The following is a 20,496-nucleotide window of genomic DNA, read 5'->3' as shown; positions in this document are numbered from 1 at the left end:
AAGAACTAAGTCTCCGCTGTTTTGTAAACAAATAATATTTGTGTTAAAGTTGCAGCTTAAATAGTCTATATGAATTTCTGAAGTAAGCAGACGCTTTGTCAATTTCAAAAGTAATTGAAAGTTTAATATACCAAATAATATTTGTCCTAAATGTTTGTCACGACTTAAAATGTTTGGGTCAATGCTCCACTTACCAAAGTAATAAATAATTAGCTCTAAAAGAATAAATAAATGCATTAAAATCTGATAAGATCTAAACAGGGATAATCGCACTCTTGCCAGCAACTATATAAGCCTCAATCTCAGCTGCAGAAAGCATCAGTTGTCACTCAAGCAACAATCAAGAATTTTATATTCCTTCAGTTACTTCAATTGAATATCTGCTACTAAAATGGCCGCAGCTTTCTTCGTCCTGCTCAGTTGTGTGATCTACGGCGCAATTGCATCCGCTCCAGCCACATCGTACTTGCCCAGCTTCCGTTGGTGGGCCGCCCGCGTTGCAGCCCCACATCTGTCTGGTGCCCCCGGCCGCAAAGCTGTCCTAGCCCCATGACTGTCCGAAGCTTCGAATGCCACATTCCACCAGCTGCAGGGCGCACACAGCCACTCCAGGCATCGCCATCCACTTTGCCTCACTGGAGGTGTACCAAGTGGCCGCTCAGCTGGCGCACGTGCTGCGCCAGCCCGCCAAGCTCAGGCTGTTGGATCTACTCATGCACGCCCAGCTGCTCGCCCTGCTGTTTCCCATCAATCCCAAACTATTGTTCATCCAAGCCGTCCTCGTCCCGCTGTGCAGGCGCCTGCTGCCAAGCCAGCTCCAGCTCCACAATCTGGCTACAAGAGTCATGCCCAGCCCGCTCCAGTTGCCACTGGCTCTCGCACTGTTGGCAATCGCGCTCCTTACTAATCGCAGCAAAGCAGATAAACTGATCATCTACACAATACTATAAATCCCCAGCACACAAACTTATACACATATTCAATTTTAAATAAAGAAAAATATAACATTCAATTACAAACCTATGTTCATTTAATTCGATGCAAACTGTAAGGTCAATAAATAGCCATAAATCAAGAGTAAAACATTTCGCAGTAAATGCAAACCTCAATTATTGTTTATTCAGTTGCTATAAAGCTTTTTTTTCGACACACCCATATACTTTGCATTAACAGAGGCTTTGCTTACAATAATAAATTGAGTTGCATTCAAAGTTAATAGTGTCGTCACTGTATTAAATTGAACTTTTGTTTATTATTCACACTATTCAAATCGTGTTCACACCGCAATCCCAAAGCTTTTTGTGCTTAAACATGGTCGCTGGCGGCTAACAAAACTCGTAATGAGTTAATTAAGTAATACTAATACTAAGAATTAATTATCAGTTTTAACATTATGAATATTGTTAATTAAGTTATAAGTAAACTGCATTTCCTCAGAGTGTAAACGCTTCGCGGCCATCAGAATCAGATTTCAGCTCGTTAACTATAATACGTAAGGAGGATGAGCAATGACAGCGACAGTAGCAGTTTAAATAAATAAAATAAGTATATAATTTATAATACGCATAGTTTTTAATGATCTATCTAAAACGAAACGAATTAAATTGTTTTTTTTATAACCCAAGACTTGCTATTGTTGCATTTATAAACTTGCTTTTGGAGACTGACATACTCAATTGAAAAGCATAAGTTTATAGTTGAATATAGTAATTTGTTTTATTTAAAACTTAAAATATGTTTGTCTGCTAGGGATTAACTATTTTGTCGAGATGATCAGTTTATCTGCTTTGCTGCGATTAGTAAGGAGCGCGATTGCCAACAGTGCGAGAGCCTGTGGCAACTGGAGCGGGTTGGGCATGACTCTTGTAGCCGGATTGAGGTGCTGGAGCTGGCTTGGCAGCAGGCGCCTGCACAGCGGGACGAGGACGGCTTGGATGAACAATAGTTTGGGATTGATGGGAAACAGCAGGGCGAGCAGCTGGGCGTGCATGAGTAGATCCAACAGCCTGAGCTTGACGGGCTGGCGCAGCACGTGGGCCAGCTGAGCGGCCACTTGTTACACCTCCAGCTGCAGGCAAAGTGGATGGCGCTGACCTGGGAGTGGCTGCTGGACGGCCTGCAGCTGGTGGAATGTAGGCATTCGAAGGCTTCGAGACAGTCTGGGGCTGGACAGCTGGGCGGCCAGCACCAACAGCTTGGGGCTGCACAGCCGGGCGGGCACCACCAACGGGAGCTGCTGGAGGCAAGTACGATGTGGCTGGAGCGGATGCAATAGCTCCGTAGATCACACAACTGAGCAGGACGAAGAAAGCTGCGGCCATTTTAGTAGCAGATATTCAATTGAAGTAACTGAAGGAATATAAAATTCTTGATTGTTGCTTGAGTGACAACTGATGCTTTCTGCAGCTAAGATTGAGGCTTATATAGTTGCTGGCAAGTGTTCGACTATCTCTGTTTAGATCTTATCAGATTTTTATGCATTTATTTATTCCTTTCTAAGCAACTTTAGCACAATTAGTATTATGAATTAGAGCTAATGAGTACGCGTTTATTATTTATTACTTTCAGAAGTTAGAGTGCACTTACGGCTGGAATTCTTTTTTTTACAAAATTAAGCAGGCATTCAGGTTATTGCTACGAGCTGTTAATAGATATTTACTTAAGCGTTAGCAGCTCATATGCACATAGTACGTATATCAATATACATATATCAATCAATATATAAATATAATTATGTTAATAGGGTTTTTGTTACAACAAGTAGAAATTGCATGAAATTAAAGCAAAATGTTGTCGGCAGCATGCGTTATTTTATCATAGTTTGGTCAAAATACATCCAACTGGTGAATAATTTACACTTTTGTACTTGTATTGATATTAAAAATGAAAGTTGCATTGTTAGACTTTGAATTATACAACTTTGAATTTTTGTTGAATTTTGCAGAAATTAGCAAGGGGTAACACCAAAAATATCGAAAATCCCAACATTCTCATATTTGAATGCAGTTTTGTTCAGATGCATATCACAAGTCTAGCAAGGCATAAAACTCTAAAATCTGATGCCTAAGGACTAAGTTACAGCTTATCAAAGATTGATATTTCACAGAAAGTTGTCTAGCTTGTTTGCTCTTCTGTTCATAACTTTGCTAAATAATTTTTAAATAATACAATTTTATGCACATTTAAATTGTCTTTTCTAAGCCTATATAAAATGGTAAAAATTAGTTTATAGCTTCACAAAGTTTGAAATTAAATCAATAGCAGAACGGCAGCATTAGTTTTTTTTTTCATAACTTGGTCAACAATCATTCATTTTATGCTCCTATTTAAACAAAAAACATTTAAACAAACGTTTAATTATATAAAACAGTCAAATTGGAATTTATTTTGCTGATTATAACAATTTTATTGAGTGGGCACAAAAGATATATTGTTATGGTAAAAGTTTATCAACTATTTGTAAGCTCTCAACTTTTCTCAATTGCCAAAAATAATAATAATAAAATTATAATAATAAAAAAACAATATGGATTTATGTATGCATTGAAATATTTATAGAGCTTAGAAAGTATATATATGTAAAATTCGTAAGTATGCATGTCGGTTGTCGGTTTTCTATAACATTTCATTTAGTAGGGAGTGGGGCGATAGCTACGAGAACCACCAGCTGGAACTGGAGCTGGGTGTGCAACTGGTACTGGGGCAGGTCTGGGTGCAACGGGACGCACAGCAGGAACAGCAACTGGTGCTGGACGTGCTCCGGTAGTAGCCACAGGTCTGGAAGATGGAGTTCCAATAGCAGCTGGGCGTCCAACTGGGGCAGGACGAGCAGCAGGTGCATATGAAGTACCTGGACGGGAGCCGACAGGTCCTGTAGAGACCGGAGAAACTCCTGAGCCAATAGCCGAGGGACGTCCAACAACAGGGCTGGTAGCGGGTCTAGAGATCACAGGTCCAGGTGCTTGGCCCACAGGGCGGCCAGAGCCAGCGCCACCGGCAGGTATATATGAAGTTGCCGAAGGAGAAGCAATAGCTCCATAGAGCACACAACTCATCAGGATGAAGTAAACTGCAGCCATTTTTAGTAAGTAGCTTGGTGAGTTAATTGAAAAGGATTAAAAAATGTTTTGAATGCTGCTTGAGCTGCAACTGATACTAACTGCAGTCAAGGCTTGGCTTTTATACATAAAATTGTTACCAGTTTATTTGTTCTAATAACTTAAATTAAATATAATTTATAAATGCTGTCTGCCTTTAGTGTTAATTAAGCAATTACTACATTAGTTAAATATAACAAAGTTACTTAGTAAATCCAGTATTACACTTTTTGACAACTTGAAGCGGTGCTTGACCCCTGAACTCAGACAACTCACACGTCATGAGCTTAGATTGTAACTAAAAACAAAGCTCGCGTGCTCAAGCCAAAAGGTTATTGAGATGTTAGATATGGCTTGGTATGGTTAGTGAGCAAACAATATGTATTTGATTAAGATAAGTAAAAATCTTGATATTTTTAATAATTTGTCATTATATAAAATTTTTGTAAACTTTAACCTGACAGAAAAATCAATTGGAATTAATAATATTTATTTTATATTTTGATTAACATACAACTATTGCTTTAACTTTTGGGTAAAAGCAAATAATAAATCAAAAACTGTACAATTGATTGCAATTTAAAATGACTGCTAATTTATTATTAAGCTTCAAGTTCACACTCATATATAATTATTCTCCGGATGGATACTCCACACATTCTCCCATGGCGTAAAACGAATAAGCTGTGAATGAAAATTAATGCATTAACACAACCAACTAAGCAAAGTTAATGCTTATGTACTTACGTCTATTGTGTTCGCACATATAGTTGCGCATTTCGCATTCATTGGAGAAAGTAATATACGCCTCCTGGAAGAACTGCGCGCAGAGAGGATCAAAGTCATCGGAGCAAGGCAGCTGGCAGCTTTCCCTGCAGCTTTGCTCATCTGTTTCAATAAGTTCAGACTTGCCAGCGTTTTGACGTGCGCACTGTTCGACCTTCAGCAAACATTCATTGTGGAATATATGACAACGCTCATGGTCCATGGCCCAAACGGTATCCTTAATATCTGAGCAGCGATACTGCACACTGCAGTGATGCAAATGGTGATGATGACTTGCGCCAATGTAAGCCAAATAAACAAGCAGCGTCGTACATATAACAAGCAATTTATTGTAGTTCGACATGTTGGCGGCTTGCTGGAAAATCTCGTACTTGTCTATTCTCATACTAAACAATTCGATTTATACAATTTTTGTTTACTGTTTGTTGTGCTTTTTTTATTGTATAGATAAGCGTTAATGATAGGGTTAGCTTATAAAATCTGCATTTAAAATATAATTTGTATTAATTACAAATATTCATATAAAGCAAACATGTCATGCAAGCAACAGCAGTTGGAAACTAATTAAATGCTTGTGGATTTCAATCAAAAACTGAAAGAATATTAAAATGCTTATATTAAAAGGCATATAAATTAATTATTGCTACTTACTTTCACCAGTTTGACATGTGTGCACACTCATCTCGCATGCATTGCCAAACTTTCTTTCCTGTCCTTTGTAAAAGCCTGAGACTGGATCATAATTTTGAGGACAAATGCTTGGACAACGCTTCTGGCATTCCTCCTTAGTTACTTCTGTCAAAGCTGCAAGTAGTTTTAGTTTAGTAATAAACGCTTAATAGAATGCAACATCAACTTACGTGGCTTACGCGTACAGTTGGCCTTAGTAAAGTGGCACATATTGCGAAAAACCATGCAACCGCCGCCTCCACGAGGACCCACTGCCCATACCAATTCCTCCGTATCGGGACACGGAGCTGTGCAGGCGTGCACCTGACTTAGAGCCAGGCAAGCAAGCAAACTAATTAGCCAGAATTTCATCATTGTTAAAGCTCAACGCACAACTGAGCTGTCCAAGCTAGCGCTAGTAGCTTATAAGTAATATCTGGTTTTAAAATCTGCAAAGTAATAGGCAGCTAGTTAAACAAAACAAAACAATGGCTTAAAAATAGCATTTGTGTAAATAGCATGATATAACAATAATATTTGTTAATTTGCTGAAACGTCAAGCTTACGCCTTAAGTAAATAAAATTAAATGTACGTCTTAAAGTTAAGGCTATAAACAGATGGATAAGCTTGAAGTACAGCATATACTTGAGAGTTGTTAATAGAATTGGTTAACTAATTAGCAGCTGCTAATATACATATTAGTATATAATGGGCTGCCCCAGAATTTTAAATCAATTTCAAAGCAAAGCTGCGAGCTGTTTTTAGGGGATTCCACTTGATATATTTTAATGAATTATAGCAACTTTCTCACAGTGGGGCGATAAACAGTCTTTTGCTAGTTCGAAAGCTAGACAACTTTTTAAACAAAACCTATTTAAGTTTGCACGCTCTGCAGCAATGTGAACAACTGAGTCTAGTAGGCGCTTTGTGCGCTCTTTATATACAAGCTAGCTACTAGTTCTCAAGATAAACAAGCTCAGTAAGCTTTAAATGCTAATTGATGTGCGAATCACGCATATATTATAAATACAAGAGCTTAAAATATAAACAACTGGTATACACAATGGCATGGAAAGTTTGAAACTTTAATTATGCACAGCTTCAGCGAAGCCCATGCGTCCTGAGCCCTCAGCATCGTAGACAGTATAGTAGCGACGTAGAAAGACATCACCCAGCACCCAAAAATCATAATTAAAAGGCACAAAGATGCTAATGCATAAGCCTTCGATTTCTACAACATAATCAGCTGGAGTTAGCGTAAGTGTAAAATTGCCCAAATGCATCGCCACAGCTGGCAGCTCCTCGAGCTTGCAGCTCAAGCTATAAATGTCGCCCAGCATGCGAGCGCCCAAGGCGGCATAGAGTGAGCCAAGCACACGTTGCGGCAGCAGTATGAGTGAAGTGCCTGTATCTACAATAGCTGCCACATTGTTATCAATCAACTTGCCACGCACTGCAACTCCTGAGAGTTGTATTTGCCAATAGCCTTCGCCCGAGACAGGCACGTAGTGCAGTTCGCCTTTGTAGCGTGCGCTATTAACACCACCAAACAGCAGCTCACCAGCTGCTTGCGCTGCCACTGGCTGCTGGCGTAAATATACTGAAAACAGACACTGTTGTATTTTGCGCTGCTGACAGAGCAGCTCCAGAAAGGGCGTCGTTTCATGCCAGGCAATTGCCGCGAATGCCAAACCCACAATTCCATCGAAGCTCATTGACTCAAAGATAGTCTGATGATGTTGTGTGATCTCACCAAAAGTTAAGCCGCTTAGCTGTGCGCCTGCCAAGTGCAGCGTATCCTGCGATAAATAGCCACTTACCATGCCCGCACCATAAGCCAAAGAGAACTTGCTGCCATTTGCCACATAACTTGAGGATTGTTGAGAATTGTATTGCTTATGGCGCTGACAGGCAATATCTGTAGTCGGGCAGCTGCTCGAGGGGCTATAAGTAAGACAGGCTTAGACGCCAATTGAGCTTTGCTTGTGCGCTAAACTTACAGCCAAGTATTGGCAGAGCCTGTATCGAACAGCACCTTGAAACGCTGAGCTGGTGTGCCCATGCCAATCTCACCATAATATTCTATATTATGCTGCGTTGCCAGCTGCAGCTGCAGCACATTGCTGGACATAAAGCTCTGCACCAGCTGTTGTGGTCTTTGCTGCGCAGTTAGCGACACTTGCAGCAGCTGCGCAGAGCTCAAGTCCTGCGTTGCCACTAAGAGTAATATGAGTCTGCAAGAGGCGCACATCTTGCCTGAGCTTTGACTTAAGACTAAACAACACATTTGGCTACAACTACTAAGTAAAGAAGCTGCTGCTAATTAGTTTAGCAATTGGCAAACATTTATTGCTTATTTAATTAGTAATAAACTTAGTTTTTAAAGCGATCGCAGTCGGGCGACAACTTAGCACAAGCAGCACTGCGCCAATCTGTAAATTTATTTAAATTAATAACATTTAATAAAAATGTTTTATGTCACTTACTTATTCCCTTGGTGCAGCCGCTTACGCCCATCATGCAGGCATTGGAGAATTCACAGCGCACCACCTTGTTGCCAACTCTGGCTTCACCACAGACGGGCTGATAAATTGCTGGACAAATCGTTGCACAAGGCTTGTTATAAGCCAGACTTAGGCTAAACAGCGCTATTAAGCTAATGAGAGCTATGGCGAACTTCATTGTCTTGTGTGTTTGATGAGACTATTGAAATATGTCGACTGTCAGCACGTTTTTATATTGACAGAATAAAGCGCAAGGTGATTCCCAATATTACTAACTGGTTTTTGTTTTAGTGTGAAGCTCGTACGCAAATCAAACTAAAAGCAAAACAAATATAAAACTAAGCACGTATTTAACTCACGTGCTTACAGCTACGTGAACCCAACTGCGCATAATAAAACACTCTAATCAATTATTATATTATCAATTAAAATGCATACGTCATAATTAAAAGTTTACCTGTTGGCGTGACAAATTTCAGTTCACATTACACATAGCGTATGAATAATTCGAGCTTGGGCTTTTTTGTATTCAATTTAATGAAAGTCAAACTGAAATTTAGATAAGTATCATGCGATTTAATTATGGGCTATAATCATAAAAGTTTGCGCTTGAAACAAACAAACTCAAATGACATTTAACCAATTCGAACTACACTCATCACTGGGAATTCACTAAACTCAACAAAATTTTCATTAAGTGTAATAACCAATTGTGGTTTACTTTATTTTTCGCGCTTTCTATGCAAAACTGATGTATACAGCTCAATCTTACATTTAAAGCAACTCAAATCAATTGGACACATAGCAGCTGCTTAAGTTCCAGAACAGCATCTCATAAACAGCTCAGTTTGTTTAGTTTGGCATGCAAGTGTGGATTGTATATTTGCTTATGGGCCTGGCTAGCGCTCTCTATGCTGGGGAACATGTTGTAATGAGTCCCTCCAGTTTCATAGTGTACTATCCACCACAACAGCAGCAGCAGCAGCAGCCATTGCTGCTTCAAAATAGAAAAATACAGCAGCCATTGCAGCTTCAAAATAGCAAAATACAACAGCAATTGCAGCTTCAAACTACTGCTACTACAAAAATAATACAACCCATAAAAATCTTCAACGCATCCTCAAATACCAGAAGCTTGAATAAAGTTTACTATGTGCATAAGTTAAAATCCAATAAACCGCATCGTACTATTTATTTGTTAAAACAACCGAATGGCAAACTGCTTAAAGTATTCTTTGTGCATGGCTTAAAAGGCGAACCAAGGATGAAACAACTCATGTAAACTGACTGAATAAATGAAATGTAAAGTGTACAGCTCAAAACCTTTCCCTTTTTATACACTTGTGCGCTTTGTTTTTTTAACCATAAGGTCTACAGGTGGGCGTCATATTGTATTACCAATTATGACAAGCTGTCTAGTGTGTGGATATATTATGGCACTTGATGTATACAAATTACAACAAATTGAAAAGCTTTTGGGCAGACAAAAGTGAATTAAATCGAAATGCTGCTTACTTTCGAAATAAAGCAGCAAACCTGCTTAACAGGCAGCCACATGGGAATGACTTTCAAAATCCATTCAACTTGTCCAAAAGCTCTGACAATTAAAGAAGTTGAAGAAGCTGCGTACATGTAATTGCGTAACTTTAATTTATTGCTTAAAATATTTATGTGCTTAGCACTTTCAACTGCAAAATATTTGCCCTAAAGCAAAACATAATTAACAGACGCACAGTTTGTGCAAATAATTGTGCAGCTGATAAAATTTAAATACCTTTTATGAATAAACTTTAAGTCAATAATTACGCTGAAAAATTAACGCTATAAATTTCACTCGCAAATCATTTTAACGCTTAGTACTCGTTTGACAGCATGAACTTCCACACGTTAACGTTCTGTATAGCAGCAATTCTTGCTTCACTGTACCTAACTGCAGCAGATGAAAGTGTGGCGCAAGAAAGTCGCCGGCCCTGCTTGAGAACTTGTAATGAACACTACAGATGCAATCCATATCACGTTGAACCAGTCTGGAGCATTGTAGATCGCAGATGCCGCGTATTCCAGAACGGTTGCATGTTCGGCAATATTAATTGTCAGCGCAGAAACGAATGCCTCAGACGTAAGTCAAGCTAAGCTAATTTAACTGACAGTCTACTAAATCCATTTTTAACTTTTAGCCTTTGTACAAACGACCCAAAGAGATTGTCAGCGTGCTTGCAACTTCATTTGCCCATTTGGTGGCTCTTGGGTGTGCGCCACATTTTACGATAGAAACAGCGCCGGGCAGAATCGAGAGCGCAAAATGAGTTTCCTAAACAGATGTCTGCTAGATCTCTACTCCTGCCAGAATGGTGTTGGTAAGTTTTTGTAATTATAAAACAGAACTACTTATGAATTCAATCATTTGTTTCTGCAGCTTATTCTGATGTAACTGAAGGTCAATGCCCCTAGAGCAACACAACTGAAGCAGCTAAAATATAAAGCATGCAGCATTACTTTTATATTAAGAACAATAAAAAGTTAAAACTCCATATACGCAACCAAAATCTTTTAATGCTTCAATTAATTAACGATGCGAGAATTTCAAAAATGCAATATAGAGCTCATCAGCTTATTTAGTATAATACAGCTGCTCATTTAATTATTACCACGTAATACATGTAGAAATAGAATAAATAATAAGTTCTGTTTAATTTAAATATTGTAGCAACTGTCATGGCAACAATTTAAATTTATATTTAAGAGTTAATTTCTTTAACTAGTTAATTTTTGAATACAATTCAGTGCCTAACAATTTCAACTGCACAAATATTTATCTCAAACAAAATTTAATTATAGCTTCGGATTTCCCATAGCACATTTTAGAAAATTTAATTTGCACAACTGCTAAAAATATAATAAACAATTTTGTATAATCTATGTCTCTAAGTCAATAAATATTTTTGCTATAAATTTCAGTTCCAAATTTTTTGGAGTTAGTGTTTATCTGATATCATGAACTGCCTCAAGTTAACTTTCTTTATTGCAGCTCTCGTTGCTTTAGTTTATCAGACTGAGGCAGGTTGGACTGCCGAAACAGCGAGTCCTTGCCTGCAATTCTGTCGTGAAGACCATGGATGTGATTATACTAAGAACTTAGTGTGGGCTATAGTGGATAACCAATGCCTCGTATTCCAAAATAGTTGCTGGCTTAGAAAATTGAATTGCCAACGCATCAACGATTGCCTTCCAAGTAAGTCAAAAATACGTTTAAAACAAAACTCATATTAATTAACTTTATCCCGTAGCCGTTCCACAAAGTACACAAACAGAATGCGGTCAGTTTTGCAACCGCCCATGCTTCTCCTTCGATATCTATGGAGTGTGCGCCAATTTCCGCGATGGAAGCGGAATTCATGGAACTAACAGATATTTCTCAAGCAAATGTGCTGCAGATATATATGCCTGTATGAATAGTGTTGGTAAGTTATTTAAATTATTACAAATGGTTTGGTACTCAAGCAACTTTATCTTTACAGCATATACTCACATAACTACAGGTCCATGTCCTTAGATCATCAAACAAAAATGGAAGCTTAATAGAAAATATTAAGTATGCAGCATAAGATTTAATTTTTCTATGAAACAACATTTAATAAAAAGTTTTTAAAATATTAATTTGTATATGTATTATTAACAAACAAATTGAACAAACAGAATTGTAAGAGCAAAATCTTTACAGGCTCGACCTTTTCGATCGATGTCCACTTAGTACACAACAGACACTGAATTGAAATTGGGTTTGATTTTGGTTTAAAAAACACATAAGGTAGTTTTCTAATCGGCTATTTCCAACAATAAGTTAGTTAAGTTACGCATCCAAAACTTATTAAGCGATGACCAAAAAGTTTTGATGATTACTTGCGAGACTTTAACTGTTTTAGTAGTATTAGTCTAGTGGACTTCTCTTGATTTATTCCTCTTGTTGCCTAACTAAGAGGTTCTTTATGCCTATGATTAAAAAAGTTATGTAAAGTAAGTACAATTTGTTAATTCTAAGGTGTAAAATACTTTACTATACATTAAATATATAAAAGTAGCCTTTGCGCATTAATCGGATTGACTGTTGATTCAAATTTTTTACCTATTGCAATATTGCAAACTTTTTTTTATTATTTTAATAATGCTAATATTGACACAACTTGTTAAAAGCTATAAAATTAAGGAGTTTGAAGAAGTTATAAATATAAATTTGTTAATATAATTTTATTGATTAACAATAATGATAAACAAACTAAGTGCTTAGTTCTATCAACTGAACAAATATTTAACATAAGCAAAAATTTATTCAAATATTAAATAGCTCGCTCCATTAAAATCAGTTTGAACAACTGTCAATTGTTTCTAAGCAGCTGATAAAATTTTAAAATGTTCTATAAAACAAAGAAATTTATTAAAATATGTCTTTATGTCAATAGTTGACCTGAGAAATGTTTTGCTATAAATTTCAGTCAAGATCATTAGAAAGATTAGTACTCGTTTGACATCATGAATTTCAGCAAGTTAACGTTCTTTATTGCAGCTCTCGTTGCTTTAGTTTATTTGACTGAGGCAGGTCTGACTGCCGAAAGAGCGAGTCCTTGCCTGCAATTATGTCGTGAGGGTATTCATAGTTGTGATAATACTAAAGACCTAGTGTGGGCTATAGTGGATAACCAATGCCTCGTATTCCAAAACAGATGCTGGCTCAGAAATTTTAATTGCCAACGCATCAGCAATTGCCTCCCAAGTAAGTCAAACAAACGTTTGAAACAAAACTCATATTAATTAACTTTATCCCGCAGCCGTTCCACAAAGCACACAAACAGAATGCAGTCAGTATTGCAACCGCCCATGCTTCTCCATCGATTACCAAGGAGTGTGCGCAAATTTCCGCGATGGCTACGGAATTCATGGAACTAACAGATATTTCGGAAGCAAATGTGATGCAGATAGATACGCATGTGAGAATGCTGTTGGTAAGTTATTTAAATGATTACAAATGGTTTGGTACTCAAGCAACTTTATATTTACAGCCTATACTCACATAGCTACAGGTCCATGTCCTTAGATCATCAACCAAAAATATTAAGTATGCTGCATAAATTTTAATATTTGTAAAACGCAACATTTAATAAAAATATTTTCAAATATTAATTTGTATATATTATTAACAAACAAACAGAATTGTAAGAGCAAAATATTTACAGACTCGACCTTTCGATCGATGTTTAGCTTGGGTTTGATGGCGGTGGCCAAAAAGTTTTGATGATTAATTGCGAGACTTATCTGTTTTTGAAGTATTAGTCTAGTTGATTTATCTTTATTTATTCCTCTCGTTGCCTTACTACGAGGTTATTTATTTACTTTACCTAAGTAAGTACAATTTGTTAATTCTGAGGAGTAAAATACTTTGATATACATTATATACAATAGTACCCTTTGAGCATTAATTGATGTTGATTGTTGATCCAAAATTTTTTTTTCAAATGCCTAATATAATTACATTTTTTTTATGTTAAGAATGCTAATATTGACACAACTTGTCAAAAGCTAAAAAATTAAGGAGTTTGAAGAAGTTATAAATATAAATTTGTTAATATAACTTTATTGATTAACAATAATGATAAACAAACTAAGTGCTTAGTTCTATCAGCTGAACAAATATTTAACATAAGCAAACATTTATTAAAATATTGAATAGCATCCTTTATTAAAATCAGTTTGAACAACTGTCAATTGTTTCTAAGCAGCTGATATAATTTTAAAATGTTCTATAAAACAAAGCAATTTATTAAAATATGTCTCTATGTCAATAGTTGAGCTGAAAAATGTTTTGCTATAAATTTCAGCTTGAAATCAGTAGAAAGATTAGTACTAGTTTGACATCATGAACTTCAGCAAGTTAACTTTCTTTTTTGCAGCACTTGTTGCTTTATTTTATCTGACTGAAGCAGGTATAGGGCCTACGGTGGGTCCTTGCATGCTATCCTGTTTCGACAATTACGTTTGCGATCGCTACACAGTCGACGTAGTCTATGCAATAGTGAATGATCGTTGTCTCGTGTTCCAGAACATTTGCTTCTTGAAGAAATTCAATTGCAAACGCATCAACCAATGCCTCCCATGTAAGTTAAACATAGTTTTGAAACAAAAACCCGAATTAAATACCTTTATCTTGTAGCCGTTCCACAAACTACGTACAGAGGTTGCTACAGCGCCTGCCAATTCACGTGCAATGTCGCCGAAAGTCTTGGGGTATGTGCTACATTCTACGATGCCAGCCAACTTCTTGGAACTAAGATCAGTTTTGCAAGCAAATGTGAAGCAGATAAGTACGCCTGTCAGAATCGTGTTGGTAAGTTATTGTTATGTTAGTAAGTTATTGTTAAGTTAGAATTCAAGCAACTTTATCTTTGCAGCTTATACTGAGATCACTACTGGCTTTTGTCCTTAGAGCATCAACATTAATTGGAAATATTAATATTGGAAAATATAAAGCAATCAGCATAAACTTTAATATTTGTATGAAACAAGATTTAATAAATAGTTTTTCAAATGTTAATTTATATATGAGTTTTATTAGCAAGCAAATTAAACAAATAAAAATTACAGGCTGACCTTGTTCAGCCGCCAATTTATAAAGTATGAAAAAAAAATTAGTTTTCAAATCGGCTATTTGCAACAGATTTTTATAATTACTTGTGAGGTTAGTATTATTAGACTAGTGGACTTATTTTTGATTATCTCTCTCCATTGCCTAACTAAGGGATTTATTTAAGCTTTATGCTTATGATTAAACAAGTAAAGAATGAAGTTGATTGTCCAGAGCTTCTGAGCATTAACCAACCAATTGTTGATTTCAATTTTATACAAATTCCCAATATAATTCAAACATATTTAGTTTGTTGCTTGCCAAAAGCTTTTACAATCAACGAATTTGACGAAGCTACAAAATATCAAAATTTTACTTTATTGATTGACAATAATGTTAAAGAAACTAAGTGCTTAGCACTTTCAAATACAAAAATATTTGTCACAAATAAAAAATCATTAAAAAATAGCATAGCACCCTTTATAAAAATCAGTTTGAACAACTGTCAATTGTTTCTAAGCAGCTGATAAAATGTTTAAAATATTCTATAAAACAAAGCAATTTAAAAATATGTCCATATGTAAATAATTACGCTGAAATATGTTTTGCTATAAATTTCAGCTCCAAATCAGTAGAAAGATTAGTACACGTTTGACATCATGAACTTGCACAAGTTAACGTTCTTTATAGTAGCTCTCGTTGCTTCTATTAATCTGACTGTGGCTGAGGGTGAAGCAGAGGCAGAGATAATACCAAGACCTACGTTGAATCCTTGCATGCTAGCATGTTTTGACAATTACGATTGCGATCGCCACAACGTAGACTTAGTCTATGCAATAGTAAATAACCAATGTGTTTTATATCAGAATATTTGCTGGTTCAAGAAATTTAATTGCAAACGCATCAATGATTGCCTCCCAAGTGAGTCAAACATACTTTGAAACAAAAAACCAAATTTAAATAACATTATTTTGTAGCCGTTCCCGAAGCTACGCACAGAGCTTGCGTTGGCGCTTGCAACGTCCCGTGCAGGGCCATCCATACCAAAGGTGTGTGCGCCACATTCTACGATGGAAGCCAAAAACTTGGCCGTAAAATCTTCTTCACAAGCAAATGTGCAGCTGATAATTATGCCTGCCAGAATGGTGTTGGTAAGTTTTTAGGATTATTAGACATGGTTTCGAATTTAAGCAACTTTATCTTTACAGCATATACTGAGATAACTACTGGTCCATGTCCTTAAATAAATACAAAACTTAATGGAAAATATGAAGCATACAGCATAAATTTTAATATTTGTATGAAACAAAATTTAATAAAAAGTTTTTCAAATATTAATTTGTATTACTATTATTATTATTTAAAATTGGGTTTTATTTGCGGCTTCAAATAAATCCCAGATGGCAGTTTTGCAAGAATAAGTTAAACAATCTAAACTTGTCAAGCGGCGGCCAAAGGCTTTTGTTGATTATTTGCGAGGCTTTAACTGAGTTAGCAGTTGTCTAACTAATGGGTTATTGACGCTTATGATTAAAAAAGTTAAGTAAAGTAAGTATAATTTGTTAATTCTAAGTAGTAAAATACTTTACTATACTTTAAATATTTAATAGTAGCCTTTGAGCATTAACCGAAATTAGTTGCTGATCTAAATTGTTTACATATGCCCAATATAAGCAAATTTTTTTTATTATTTTAAGAATACTAATATTGACACAACTTGTCAAAAATTATGGAATTTGAAGAAGTTATAATATATATTTGACATATTTAAAAATATTTCTTTATTGATAACAATGACAATAATGTTAAACAAACTAAGTGCTTAATTCTATCAACTGAAGAAATATTTATTATAAAGAAAAATTTATTAAATCGCCCGTTATTTAAATCAGTTTGAACAACTGTTAATTGTCAAGCACTATCAATTGTCAATTCTAAGCAGCTGATAAAATTTTAAAATTTTTTATAAAACAAAGCAATTTATTATAATATGATATAATACTCTATGTCAATAATAACGCCTAGAATGTTATGCTATAAATATCAGTTGCTAATTAATGCGACGATAAGTAGTCGTTTGACATCATGAAGTTAGCGTTCTTTATTGCAGCACTCGTTGCTTTTTTTTATCTGACTGAGGCAGATGACATTTACAAACCTAATCCTACGATCGGTCCTTATTGCCCGAAAACATGTCACAAAGTGTTCGTATGCGACAAATATAAAGTGGAAAAAATCTGGAGCATAGTTGACAATCAATGTCGCGTATTCCAGAATCAGTGCTACCTTGACAGATTCAATTGCGAGCGCATCAACCAATGCCTGCCAAGTAAGTCAAATTTACTAATGGAAAAACCAAAAATAATTTAAAAAATTTTGTCTTGTAGCCGTGGGCCCAAATACGATACCCGATTGCGAGCGTCATTGCAATTTCGCGTGCCCATCCATGGGCTTTGGGGTGTGCGCCACATTTTACAAACAATTCGGATCTATTGTGTTTAAAATGACTTTCACCAGTAAATGTCATTTGGATCAATACGCCTGCCAGAACGGTGTTGGTATGTTTTCGTAACTATTATACATGTTTATGAATTGAAGCATTGTTTTCTTTGCAGCTTATTCGCCTGATGAGGTCACTTTGGGTCCATGTCCTCCATAAAACTTAATTGAAAATATTAAGTAACATGTATATGCAGCAATAATTTTTAATTTTTGTAAAGCACAGCATTGAATAAAATGTTTTTCAAATATTATTTTAGGACAGTTCTTAATTTAAACCAGTTGCTAGTTTTAACAGTCAGCTAGGCAACCTAATCATTGGATCGCCTATATAGCTTTATAATATTGACACAGCTTGCCAAAAAGCTTTTATATTAATTAATTTGAAGCAGCAACAAACATATATTTAATAACTTTACTTTATTGTTGATCAACAAACTATGTACTTAGCGCTTTCAACTGCGCAAATATTTGTCACTAGCAAAAATATATTAAAAATTAGGATTTCCCATAATACACATTGTTAAGATCAGTTTACACAGCTGATATAATTTTTAAATATTATATAAAACAAAGCAATGTTTTATAATATGTCGCTATATAATTAGCTACGCTGAAAATTGTTTTGCTATAAATTTCAGCTGCAAATCAGTAGAAAGCTTAGTACTCGTTTGACAACATGAACTTCCACAACTTAACGTTCTTTATTGCAGCTCTAGTTGCTTTATTTTATCTGACTGAGGCAGGTAAAAGTGGTGAGATAATTGAAGATATTGCAGTTACACGTGCGCCACCATGTGCAAGAACATGCAATAAGCTCTTCAAGTGTGATCCATTTTACGTGTCACCAGTCTATAGCATAATAAATGGCGTATGTCGTCTATTCAATAATCATTGTGTATTTGGCACCATCAATTGTGATCGCATTAACCAATGCCTGAAACGTAAGTAAAATTAAGTAAATTTAAAAACACACTAAATACAACAGCCTAATATTTCTTGTAGCCTATGAAGCAACCACGAAAGAAGAATGCCAGAAGGCTTGTCCCCGTATGTGTCTCATGGGTGGCTCTGGGGTGTGCGCCACTTTTTACTATTTCAACAATAAAGGTGTAAGAATTGAGGTGAAGAGAAGTTTCGAAAATCAATGTATTTTAGATTCGTATTGCTGCGCTACTGATACTGGTAAGTTTTTAAATATATAAAGCATAACTTTTAATCTAATCAACTCTTTATTTGCAGCATATATGGATGTGACTGAAGGTTTCTGTCCTTAAAACAACAAATTTGATAAGCAAATTTATTGAAAATATTAAGTTTAATATGCAGCATAAAATTTTTAATTTTTGTAAAAAACAATGTTTAATAAAAAGTTTTTCAAATATTAATTTACATATTTTTAATAAAAATACAACAAGGGAACAAATTTTACAGTCTTGATCTATTGGCTATTTGTTTTAGTAAGTTAGGCAACCTAAGCGGTTGGGCTCATCAAACTATGGCCAAAGGACTTTGATGATTCTTTGTTTTAATTGGAGTTAACTGCCAACGTCGCTTAACCGTCGGATCAATCATATTATATTATCAACTGTCTATTGTTTATATGCAGCTGATCTAATTTTTGAATGTTATATAAAACAAAAAAATTTTTATAATATGTCGCAATGTAAATAGTTAAGCCGAAAATCTTGGGCTCATTAAACTATGGCCAAAGGACTTTGATGGTTCTTTGTAACGCTTTTATTGGAGTTAGCTGCCAACGTCGCTTAACCGTCGGATTATGCATATTATATTAATTACGATGGAATTTATGACTTAACAATAAATAAAGTAGTAATAAATCTATAGTTCCGAGCAGTAAGTTCACTCTAATGTTCAAGCTATCTCTATAAAAGAAATTCTATTCCATTACTATATATAAAAACTAACACAAACATTAAATGTGAATGTGTTTTTTAACTTAGCCTTAATATATTCCCCATATATATTTTAAGACAAATATTTGCTTTGCTTTATAATATGAGCCCAACTTGCTTAAAGCATTCACATTAAATAAGTTGAAAGAGCTGCAAACATGTATTTAATAACTTTACTTTACTGTTGATCAACAAACTATATACTTAGCGCTTTCAACTGCGCAAATATTTGCCACTAGCAAAATAGTATTAAAAATTAGGATTTCCCATAGCATAGTTTAAACAACTGTCTATTGTTTATATGCAGCTGATCTAATTTTTAAATGTTATATAAAACAAAGCAATGTAAATAGTTAAGCCGAAAATGTTTTGCTATAAATTTCAGTTGCTAATCAGTAAAAAGATTAGTACTCGTTTGACAACATGAACTTTCACAAGCTAACATTTTTTATTGCAGCACTTGTTGCCTGTATTTATCTAACTAAGGCAAATGAAAGTTTAATTGAGGCGCGTAAGCCCGCAGCAACACTTAGGCCATGTTTAAGAACATGCAATGAACACTACAAGTGTAATCCATATTACAAGGATATAGTCTATACCATAGAGAATGGCGTATGCCGACTAATCCAAAATCCTTGCATCTTTAGCAACATCAATTGTAATCGCAGGAACCAATGCCAGACACGTAAGTTGAATTAAGCGATTAAAAACACACTCAATACAACAGCCAAATATTTATTTCAGCCCTTGTACAAACTACTGAGAAAATGTGCAAAGCGGCTTGTCCCGTTATGTGTCCCATGGGTGGCTCTGGGGTGTGCGCTCATTTTTACTCTTATACCAGTGAAGGTGAAAGAGTTGTGGAAGAAAAGAGTTTTGTAAATCAATGTATTTTAAATTCGTATACCTGCGCTACTGGAACTGGTAAGTTTTTAAAATTATAAAGCATGTCTTTTTATTTACTTAACTCTTTCATTGCAGCATATCATGAGGTGGTTGATGGTTTCTGTTCTTAAAGCAACAAATTTGATTGGCAACTTGATTAAATACGATATGCAGCATAATTTTTAATTTTTGTAAAAACAACCTTTAATAAAAAGTTTTTCAAATATTATTTGGCATATATTTTTAACAAGCAAATATAAGGGAAATACAAGAAAAACCTATTTAGCCGGTGGATATAGCTCGTATAAGATATATAGCATTGACTATTTATCTTTACTAGTTAGATGATGTTCAATGTTCAATGCTCAAGCTATTTATAATCTACGTACTAAATATAATAACTAGTACTAGCAAAGCATTAGACCTAATTAAGTTTGATCTTAACTAAAACATGTTTCCCATATAGTTTTAAGAACATTTTTGTGTAGCTTTTAATATTGACACAGCTTGACAAACTTTAAATTAA

At 35.4% G+C, this 20,496-nt stretch overlaps 10 protein-coding genes and 2 long non-coding RNA genes across 12 annotated transcripts; 7 read left to right on the top strand and 5 right to left on the bottom strand.

Annotated features, from left to right (window-relative positions):
* Positions 1-1,796: 1,796 nt before the first annotated feature.
* Positions 1,797-2,321, bottom strand: LOC108601401 (transcriptional regulatory protein AlgP-like). The gene has a single exon (XM_017989300.1). It carries the CDS (start codon positions 2,319-2,321, stop codon positions 1,797-1,799), a length of 525 nt encoding a protein of 174 aa, XP_017844789.1.
* Positions 2,322-4,688: 2,367 nt separating this feature from the next.
* On the bottom strand, positions 4,689-5,243 carry LOC108602675. Its single transcript, XM_017990819.1, has 2 exons — positions 4,845-5,243; positions 4,689-4,781 (listed from the first exon to the last, which is right to left on the bottom strand). Exons 1-2 carry the CDS (start codon positions 5,224-5,226, stop codon positions 4,729-4,731), a joined length of 435 nt encoding a protein of 144 aa, XP_017846308.1. The 5' UTR covers positions 5,227-5,243; the 3' UTR covers positions 4,689-4,728.
* Positions 5,244-5,317: 74 nt separating this feature from the next.
* Positions 5,318-6,454, bottom strand: LOC108602542 (four-domain proteases inhibitor). Its single transcript, XM_017990675.1, has 4 exons — positions 6,365-6,454; positions 5,744-6,001; positions 5,535-5,687; positions 5,318-5,475 (listed from the first exon to the last, which is right to left on the bottom strand). The coding sequence occupies exons 2-4, from the start codon at positions 5,925-5,927 to the stop codon at positions 5,465-5,467; spliced, it is 348 nt and encodes a 115-aa protein (XP_017846164.1). The 5' UTR covers positions 5,928-6,001; positions 6,365-6,454; the 3' UTR covers positions 5,318-5,464.
* Positions 6,455-6,596: 142 nt separating this feature from the next.
* On the bottom strand, positions 6,597-7,793 carry LOC108602580 (cathepsin D). Its single transcript, XM_017990718.1, has 2 exons — positions 7,554-7,793; positions 6,597-7,497 (listed from the first exon to the last, which is right to left on the bottom strand). Exons 1-2 carry the CDS (start codon positions 7,682-7,684, stop codon positions 6,639-6,641), a joined length of 990 nt encoding a protein of 329 aa, XP_017846207.1. The 5' UTR covers positions 7,685-7,793; the 3' UTR covers positions 6,597-6,638.
* An 83-nt stretch (positions 7,794-7,876) lies between these two features.
* LOC108602639 lies at positions 7,877-8,611 on the bottom strand. The gene is made up of 3 exons (XM_017990784.2): positions 8,515-8,611; positions 8,040-8,372; positions 7,877-7,985 (listed from the first exon to the last, which is right to left on the bottom strand). Exons 2-3 carry the CDS (start codon positions 8,233-8,235, stop codon positions 7,927-7,929), a joined length of 255 nt encoding a protein of 84 aa, XP_017846273.1. The 5' UTR covers positions 8,236-8,372; positions 8,515-8,611; the 3' UTR covers positions 7,877-7,926.
* Positions 8,612-9,929: 1,318 nt separating this feature from the next.
* Positions 9,930-10,584, top strand: LOC108602689 (CG42823). The gene is made up of 3 exons (XM_017990828.1): positions 9,930-10,176; positions 10,235-10,414; positions 10,474-10,584. The coding sequence occupies exons 1-3, from the start codon at positions 9,930-9,932 to the stop codon at positions 10,506-10,508; spliced, it is 462 nt and encodes a 153-aa protein (XP_017846317.1). The 3' UTR covers positions 10,509-10,584.
* A 2,003-nt stretch (positions 10,585-12,587) lies between these two features.
* LOC108602725 lies at positions 12,588-13,176 on the top strand. The gene is made up of 3 exons (XR_001915267.1): positions 12,588-12,825; positions 12,881-13,054; positions 13,112-13,176. It is a non-coding gene; the product is annotated as an uncharacterized LOC108602725 (long non-coding RNA).
* Positions 13,177-13,968: 792 nt separating this feature from the next.
* On the top strand, positions 13,969-14,595 carry LOC108602724. The gene is made up of 3 exons (XM_017990877.1): positions 13,969-14,203; positions 14,260-14,433; positions 14,498-14,595. Exons 1-3 carry the CDS (start codon positions 14,059-14,061, stop codon positions 14,530-14,532), a joined length of 354 nt encoding a protein of 117 aa, XP_017846366.1. The 5' UTR covers positions 13,969-14,058; the 3' UTR covers positions 14,533-14,595.
* A 730-nt stretch (positions 14,596-15,325) lies between these two features.
* LOC108602715 lies at positions 15,326-16,004 on the top strand. The gene is made up of 3 exons (XM_017990870.2): positions 15,326-15,591; positions 15,648-15,821; positions 15,879-16,004. The coding sequence occupies exons 1-3, from the start codon at positions 15,330-15,332 to the stop codon at positions 15,911-15,913; spliced, it is 471 nt and encodes a 156-aa protein (XP_017846359.1). The 5' UTR covers positions 15,326-15,329; the 3' UTR covers positions 15,914-16,004.
* Positions 16,005-16,755: 751 nt separating this feature from the next.
* LOC108601399 lies at positions 16,756-17,389 on the top strand. Its single transcript, XM_017989299.1, has 3 exons — positions 16,756-16,999; positions 17,058-17,228; positions 17,286-17,389. The coding sequence occupies exons 1-3, from the start codon at positions 16,756-16,758 to the stop codon at positions 17,327-17,329; spliced, it is 459 nt and encodes a 152-aa protein (XP_017844788.1). The 3' UTR covers positions 17,330-17,389.
* A 459-nt stretch (positions 17,390-17,848) lies between these two features.
* LOC108602714 (CG42823) lies at positions 17,849-18,506 on the top strand. The gene is made up of 3 exons (XM_017990868.1): positions 17,849-18,113; positions 18,175-18,354; positions 18,412-18,506. The coding sequence occupies exons 1-3, from the start codon at positions 17,849-17,851 to the stop codon at positions 18,444-18,446; spliced, it is 480 nt and encodes a 159-aa protein (XP_017846357.1). The 3' UTR covers positions 18,447-18,506.
* Positions 18,507-19,510: 1,004 nt separating this feature from the next.
* On the top strand, positions 19,511-20,145 carry LOC108602722. Its single transcript, XR_001915266.1, has 3 exons — positions 19,511-19,770; positions 19,830-20,009; positions 20,067-20,145. It is a non-coding gene; the product is annotated as an uncharacterized LOC108602722 (long non-coding RNA).
* The last annotated feature ends 351 nt before the right edge of the window (positions 20,146-20,496 follow it).

This window comes from Drosophila busckii, chromosome 3R (genome assembly GCF_011750605.1).
Source record: "Drosophila busckii strain San Diego stock center, stock number 13000-0081.31 chromosome 3R, ASM1175060v1, whole genome shotgun sequence".
In the NCBI taxonomy this organism is placed as follows: Eukaryota; Metazoa; Arthropoda; class Insecta; order Diptera; family Drosophilidae; genus Drosophila; species Drosophila busckii.
The sequence above is the reverse complement of the archived record's forward strand: the minus strand, read 5'-3'. Positions and strand labels throughout refer to the sequence as shown.